Below are 8,319 nucleotides of genomic sequence, written 5' to 3' on the forward strand. Positions count from 1 at the left end.
AGATCTCTTACTGAAATATATTGCTCTTGGCGTTTCCCTTCTTCAAAGTGTGGGAGAAAAGGTGGAAGAAGCTGTAGAGGAGTGTAGAAGTTTGGGGGGGAACAGAGGGAGGATAGGGGAGAGGGGGAGAGGGTTTAGGGGGGGTTAGAGGGGGGAGGGCTATGAGGGGGTTTAGAGGGGGGATAGAGGGGGATAGAGGGGGAAGAGATATGGGATTCATTACAGTCTGGGAGCTGAACAAATATGTTGTTACCAAAAAGGGTTCGGGGAGGGGTGAAGTTAGGGAGGGGTGACGTTAGGGAGGGGTGACGTTAGGGAGGGGTGACGTTAGGGAGGGGTGACGTTAGGGAGGGGGGAGAGAGATAAAACTCAAGTGTTGGACTTGGGTTTACAAAGTGTGGGAGAGACTGAGCCTGAAGAGAGTGCTGACTGTAAAATGAGTAGCCAACTTGTCAATGCAACATCAGCTACTACAGTATGTATCAGTGCAATTGAAGTAAAATTGTAATTTCTCCGGTTTCTAGGGATCTTTTATGCACACCTAACCAAGAGGAGAAGGAAACTGTGATCGTGATGGAAGAGAAGGAGAAGGAAACTGTGATCGTGAAGGAAGATGAGGAGGAGGAGGAGGAGGAGGAAGATGCCAAAGCCAAGGAGACTGAACCCCAGCACCAGAAGAAGCAGGCCTGGGTCCCCACTACCTACTCCAAGTTCGGTAAAGAGGTGTTCTGCTACGTAGGACAGGAGATCAGCATCTTTGAGGCCTTGGACTCTTACGGCGCTGTCATCTGGCCAGCGGTGAGTTAGTCTACTATTTAACATGACGTTCATGGAGGGATGGAGGATAACGACGAATGATGATGATGATGATGGGGGTGATGGGTGTGGTGATGGATGGATGGATGGATGGATGGATGGATGGATGGATGGATGGATGGATGGATGGATGGATGGATGGATGGGCAGATGGATGGGTGGGTAGGTGGGATGGATGCAAGATGATCATGATAATAATTTGATAATTAATAATAATAATAACTATAATGATGGTTGCTATAGTAACTCTGGTTGCCTGTATTTTTCACAGTGTGGATGGATGGATGATGATTAATGACGTTATAACAACTATAACGATGGTTGCTATAGTAACTCTGGTTGCCTGTAGGCGTTGGCTCTGTGTCACTACCTAGAGACCAACGTTGAGCAGTTGAATCTGGTGGACAAGGCAGTGCTGGAGCTAGGAGCAGGACCTGGCCTAGTGTCTATTGTTGCCACACTCCTAGGTGAGTCTGACCAGACTCTACACTACTGTCCTAGACATAGGCATTTATCTGAGAGCATTGGAGAGGTGCAAAGTGATGTGATGAAAACTCTACCTAGGTGGCTAGCAAGGTGGAGGAGGTCCTATCAAGGTGGAGGGGGTCCTATCAAGGTGGAGGAGGTCCTATCAAGGTGGAGGAGGTCCTATCAAGGTGGAGGAGGTCCTATCAAGGTGGAGGAGGTCCTATCAAGGTGGAGGGGGTCCTATCAAGGTGGAGGGGGTCCTATCAAGGTGGAGGAGGTCCTATCAAGGTGGAGGGGGTCCTATCAAGGTGGAGGGGGTCCTATCAAGGTGGAGGGGGTCCTATCAAGGTGGGAGGGGGTCCTATCAAGGTGGAGGGGGTCCTATCAAGGTGGAGGGGGTCCTATCAAGGTGGAGGAGGTCCTATCAAGGTGGAGGGGGTCCTATCAAGGTGGAGGGGGTCCTATCAAGGTGGAGGAGGTCCTATCAAGGTGGAGGAGGTCCTATCAAGGTGGAGGAGGTCCTATCAAGGTGGAGGGGGTCCTATCAAGGTGGAGGAGGTCCTATCAAGGTGGAGGGGGTCCTATCAAGGTGGAGGAGGTCCTATCAAGGTGGCTAGCAAGGTGGGAAGGAGGTCCTATCAAGGTGGAGGAGGTCCTATCAAGGTGGAGGAGGTCCTATCAAGGTGGAGGAGGTCCTATCAAGGTGGCTAGCAAGGTGGAGGAGGTCCTATCAAGGTGGCTAGCAAGGTGGAGGAGGTCCTATCAAGGTGGCTAGCAAGGTGGAGGAGGTCCTATCAAGGTGGAGGGGGTCCTATCAAGGTGGAGGAGGTCCTATCAAGGTGGAGGGGGTCCTATCAAGGTGGAGGAGGTCCTATCAAGGTGGCTAGCAAGGTGGAGGAGGTCCTATCAAGGTGGAGGAGGTCCTATCAAGGTGGAGGAGGTCCTATCAAGGTGGAGGGGGAGGTCCTATCAGCAAGGTGGGAGGAGGTCCTATCAAGGTGGTGGAGGTCCTATCAAGGTGGAGGAGGTCCTATCAAGGTGGCTAGCAAGGTGGAGGAGGTCCTATCAAGGTGGAGGAGGTCCTATCAAGGTGGCTAGCAAGGTGGAGGAGGTCCTATCAAGGTGGTGGAGGTCCTATCAAGGTGGAGGAGGTCCTATCAAGGTGGCTAGCAAGGTGGAGGAGGTCCTATCAAGGTGGTTAGCAAGATGGAGGAGGTCCTATCAAGGTGGAGGGGGTCCTATCAAGGTGGAGGAGGTCATATCAAGGTGGAGGAGGTCCTATCAAGGTGGAGGAGGTCCTATCAAGGTGGAGGAGGTCCTATCAAGGTGGAGGAGGTCCTATCAAGGTGGAGGAGGTCCTATCAAGGTGGCTAACAAGGTGGAGGAGGTCCTATCAAGGTGAAGGAGGTCTTATCAAGGTGGTTATCAAGGTGGAGGAGGTCCTATCAAGGTGAAGGAGGTCCTATCAAGGTGGAGGAGGTCCTATCAAGGTGGTTAGCAAGGTGGAGGAGGTCCTATCAAGGTGGTTAGCAAGGTGGAGGAGGTCCCGGCATTATATACCACTTACACCTGTCACAAGCCGGGTTAGAACTCCGGTCTCAGATGTGTAGAGCTGGGGGTACTACCCCTTAGCCACAGAGGAAATGTTGTAGGACCCAAATGAAACACCCAAGGCAATACTCCAGGCAAGTAGATTTAATATTCCAAAACAGGAGGCAAAACAAAACAACTCCACGAGGGGAGAAAAAACAAACTAAAGATAACTTCAACAACTTACTAGGACAGACACGGTGAGACAAAGCAGGAGACACACAGTCAGGACGCAATAACCAAGTGAGAAACAAGGGGAAAACACACAGCTAAAATACTCAAGGGGAAACAAGGCACAGGTGACATAGATAAGCTAATTAGGACACATGAGGAAAAACTAAGGCAAAGGGGAACACAGCTGACCTCTAGAGGCCAGGAGACAAACAGGGGAAGCAGGAAGCTGACAGGACCCCTCTCCTCTAGGAACGACTCCTGACGTTCCTTCCAGAACACCCTGGCCCCAGGGTGCGAAAATCTCGGATCAACCCTGGGTCCAGGATGTCCCTGGCTGGAACCCAGGAGCGCTCCCTCTGGCCCGTAGCCCTCCCAGTCCACCAGATACTGCAGAGAGTTCTGGACCCTCCGGGGAGTCCAGTATCCGGCGGACTGTGTAGGCTGGCTGGCCGCCTATGATCCTGGGAGGTGGCGGGGGTCTGTGGGGGGGGCAAAAGGAGAAGACAAGACAGGTTTAAGGAGTGAAACATGGAAAGTGGGGTTAACTCTAAGGGAGCGAGGCAGAACTAAACGATACGACACAGGGTTAACCTTTCTAGAAATGCGGAAAGGGCCGATGTATCTCTGGGAAAGCTTCTTGGATTCGACCCGGAGGGGCAAGTTCTTAGTGGCCAACCAAACTCTCTGACCAGCTCGGAAACTAGGGGCCGTCCGGCGGTGGCGATTAGCCTGACTTTGGTATCTCGTACAGGCGACCGGCAGGACCACCGCCTGGATCGGGCTCATGGGCAAGAGCTTCTCGTACCCCTCTTTCTAGTTCCCACTGAAGAGGTGCGACGATCCTAGACCTCGGAATAATCGATGCCAAGGGCTTCTCTTGTACCTCGGGAGAATAGACTCGAGACAGAGCATCCGGCCTGACGTTCTTGGTGCCAGGTCGGTAAGTCAGGATGAACTGGAATCGATTAAAGAAAAGGGACCATCGTGCTTGCCGAGGGTTCATCCGCTTAGCCTGTTGGAGATATTCCAGGTTCTTGTGGTCTGTGAGAACCTGGAAAGGGTGCTGAGCCCCCTCAAGCCAATGGCGCCACTCTTCCAAGGCCAGTTTAACCGCAAGCAACTCTAGATCCCCCACGTGGTAGTTGCGCTCGGCCTCAGACAGGCGGCGAGACATGAAGGCACAAGGGTGTAATCTCCCATCCGCACCCCTCTGTGACAGGGACGGCTCCCACCCCCACCTCTGAGGCGTCCACCTCCACCACGAAAGGTCTCTCTGGGTCAGGGGTCACCAGAATCGGAGCAGAAGTGAAGCGGCGCTTGAGATCCTCGAAGGCCCCTGCTGCTTCCGGACCCCAGTGAATCTTGGTCCCTCCTCCCTTGGTAAGCGTCGTCAAGGGGGCTACCACCGAGCTGAAATTCTTGATGAACTTCCGATAGAAGTTAGAAAAGCCAATGAACCGTTGAACCTCCTTGACCGTGGCAGGTGTGGGCCAATCGTGGACCGCCTTGACCTTCTTGGGATCCATCTCTAGGTGCCCGGGAGTGACAATAAACCCGAGAAACTGAGTCTGAGAAACATGAAATTCACACTTCTCAGGCTTAACGTAGAGGTGATTGTCAAGGAGCCTCTGGAGAACCCGGCTAACATGCCCCTCATGCTCCTTCAGTGACCTCGAGAAGATGAGGATATCGTCCAGGTACACGAAGACGAACAGATTAAGCATATCCCGGAGAACATCATTAATCAGGGCTTGGAATACTGCGGGGGCATTGGTGAGCCCGAACGGCATCACCCGATATTCATAGTGTCCCGTGGGCGTAGTTGAACGCCGTCTTCCATTCGTCTCCTGGCCGGATCCGCACGAGATGGTAAGCATTGCGGAGATCCAGCTTAGTAAAAATGGAAGCCCCTTGAAGCAGCTCAAAAGCAGTGGCCATGAGAGGAAGAGGATATCGATTCCGAACCGTGATCTTGTTGAGTCCCCGGTAATCAATACAAGGCCTCAGACCCCCGTCTTTCTTTTCAACAAAAAGAAGCCCGCCCCAGCCGGGGAAGTAGAGGCATAGATGAGGCCGGCTGCCAAGGACTCTTAATGTAAGTGTCCATAGCTGCGTGCTCGGGGAGGACAAGGAAAGATCCGACCTCTAGGAGGGCAGCACCCAGGAGTAGATCAATGGCACAGTCATAAGTGCGATGAGGCGGTAAGGCAGTAGCCCGGGCCTTGCTGAACACTGTTTTGAACCGATGGTAAACACTGGGGACTCGGGAGACGTCAACAGACTCTTGAAACTGGGTACTAGGGACTGAGGAACTCTGAAGCATGCAGGTGAGTTGGCAAGTGGGACCCCAGCTAAGAATGGTGCCAGTAGGCCAGTCGATCTGGGGATTATGTCTGCATAGCCAAGGGTGACCCAGGATAATAGGATACTCGGGAGAGTCAATGAGATAGAAGGTCTCCTCCTGCTGGTGTTGAGAGATGGTAAGTCGCAGGGACTGAGTCGCCTCAGTAACTTTTCCTGGTTCCAGAGGTCGGCCATCTAAGGCTGTAACTGCCTGGGGTTGAGGAAGTAGTTGGGTAGGGATCTTAAGTTCCTTAGCCAAGGTTACATCCATAAAATCACCTGCGGCACCGGAATCGATCATAGCCTGGACCCGATGCTGGTGGCCCTCCCAGGACAGAGTGGCTGGAATAGCTAGGACCGCGTTAGTAGGAGGAGCTCTAATTTTCCCCATCACAACCCTCCTGTAGCTGGGCGGGGACAGGCGTTTCCCGAAAGCTCGGGGCAAGTGGAGCGGAAGTGGCCGGCAACCCCGCAGTAGAGGCACCGAGCTCCCTCATGCGACGTTCCCTTTCGTTGGAAGAAAGCCTGGAACGGCCTAACTGCATGCTCTCCGGGGAATCTTGGGGCAGTTCAGGAGCCGGGCAGCTCTGAATGACGGAGTCCAAACAGGAGAAACAGAGCTGCTCAGAGGAACTTGGGACTGAGACACCTGACGGCGAGCCGTTCTCCGCTCTCTTAGACGATTGTCCAGGCGGATGGCCAAGGCTATGAGGGACTCGAGATCTTCAGCTGGTTCACGGGTGGCTAACTCATCTTGAAGGGGCTCAGATAACCCTCCCTGAAAGCAGACCCTCAGCGCTTCATCATTCCATCCGCTCCTTGCTGCTATGGTTCGAACTCAATGGCAAAATCTGCCGTGCTTCGGGGCCCTGACGGAGAGACAGTAGGCGCTTGGAAGCCTCCCGCCCACTGACAGGATGATCGAACACCCGCTTGAATTCTTCTACAAATGCAGCGTGGGAGTCACAACAGGCCTCCTGGGACTGCCACACCGCAGAGGCCCAGGCGAGCGCCTTGTCTGAAAGAAGGGTAATGAGGTAGGCAATCTTGGAACGGTCTGTGGGAAAACTTGAGGGGTTGGAGCTCGAAGGTGAGGGAGCATTGGGTGAGGAAACCCTGACAAGAGCTTGGATCCCCAGAAAAGGGCTTGGGAGGTGGTAGTCGGGGCTCCGCCAACCGAGAAGGCCTGTCGTCACTGGGAGGTGACCGGGGGAAGGGGGAGAACCAAGGAGGCGTTCAAAGAGCTGGTGAAGGGAACTCATCATTTCGGCCAGGAGTTGAGAATGTCCAGCCATCAGCTCCTCTTGTCGGCTGAGAACGGCTTCATGGCGCTGGAAAGAAGCCTCATGTCGAATGATCACCGCCAACAGGTCCTGGGGAACTGAGTGTTTCTGGGTCCATGATTGACTTGGTTATTCTGTCACAAGCCGGGTTAGAACTCCGGTCTCAGATGTGTAGAGCTGGGGGTACTACCCCTTAGCCACAGAGGAAATGTTGTAGGACCCAAATGAAACACCCAAGGCAATACTCCAGGCAAGTAGATTTAATATTCCAAAACAGGAGGCAAAACAAAACAACTCCACGAGGGGAGAAAAACAAACTAAAGATAACTTCAACAACTTACTAGGACAGACACGGTGAGACAAAGCAGGAGACACACAGTCAGGACGCAATAACCAAGTGAGAAACAAGGGGAAAACACACAGCTAAAATACTCAAGGGGAAACAAGGCACAGGTGACATAGATAAGCTAATTAGGACACATGAGGAAAAACTAAGGCAAAAGGGGAACACAGCTGACCTCTAGAGGCCAGGAGACAAACAGGGGAAGCAGGAAGCTGACAACACCTATCCAATATTTTCAGATCTGCATGAAGTGTCCTAGGCACTAAAGGCTAGGGGTTGATTTGGTACTGGCCACCTGTGTGTCTGTTAGTTGACTAACACGGTGTTACCTGTCCCCAGGTGCCTGGGTCACAGCTACAGACCTGCCAGAGATCCTGGGTAACCTGAGAGCCAACCTGCTCCGTAACACAAGAGGGCGCTGTAGGTACACTCCCCAAGCTGCAGCTCTGTCCTGGGGTCCTGACGTGGAACGTATCTACCCCAGATCCGTCTATCGCTATGACTACGTGCTGGCGGCTGACGTGGTGTATCACCATGACTACCTGGAAGAGCTGCTGTTCACAATGAGATACTTCTGCCGTCCAGGTGATTGATTGATTGATTGATTGATTGATTGGTTGATTGGTTGATTTATTGTTTGATTGATTGGTTCATTTATTGATTGGTTGGTTGAATGGCTGGTCTCATTGAACAGTTTAAAAGTACAACAAATCCCAGAGTGCAATGCATGAAAGCATTAAACAACGCATATTATTTCCCTTAGGAACCACTCTGATCTGGGCCAACAAGGTCCGTTTTCCGACAGACCTGGGATTCACTGAGGACTTCAAGAAAACCTTCAACACCACACTGCTGGCTGAGATGGGAGAGGTTAAGATCTTCATGGCCACATGCAGAGAGACAGAGGAACAGCTTCAACACCACCCTGCTGGCTGAGATGGGAGAGGTTAAGATCTTTATGCCCACGTGTAAAAGGTAGGGATTAGGGAAGATAAAGGAATAGTCGACATCCTGCCGACTACGCCAAATGTAACCAAGACTTCCTGTCCCTTCTTCCTCTGAGAAATGCTTGAAGGCAGAAGCGTCATCTTGGGTAATAATACTGGACGTTGATGGACTGCTGACGTTGTCTGTTGTTGATGATTGATTTGTACTTACTACTTACCTACTATATGTAGTGGTTTATTGTTTACTTAGTTGATACATGTAGTTTATTTTGATAATATTATTAAAAAATGTATGTACTTTGCTGTCTTGTTTCAGTTTGTATCCAAATATAATCTGTTATGGATATACAGTCTG

At 51.9% G+C, this 8,319-nt stretch overlaps 1 protein-coding gene across 1 annotated transcript; it reads left to right on the plus strand.

Moving 5' to 3' along the window:
* Positions 1-423: 423 nt before the first annotated feature.
* LOC121537584 (protein-lysine methyltransferase METTL21C) lies at positions 424-8,093 on the plus strand. Its single transcript, XM_045216333.1, has 4 exons — positions 424-798; positions 1,166-1,283; positions 7,357-7,602; positions 7,781-8,093. Exons 1-4 carry the CDS (start codon positions 574-576, stop codon positions 7,951-7,953), a joined length of 762 nt encoding a protein of 253 aa, XP_045072268.1. The 5' UTR covers positions 424-573; the 3' UTR covers positions 7,954-8,093.
* Positions 8,094-8,319: the final 226 nt, after the last annotated feature.

This window comes from Coregonus clupeaformis, unplaced genomic scaffold (genome assembly GCF_020615455.1).
Source record: "Coregonus clupeaformis isolate EN_2021a unplaced genomic scaffold, ASM2061545v1 scaf0686, whole genome shotgun sequence".
Classification (NCBI taxonomy): Eukaryota; Metazoa; Chordata; class Actinopteri; order Salmoniformes; family Salmonidae; genus Coregonus; species Coregonus clupeaformis.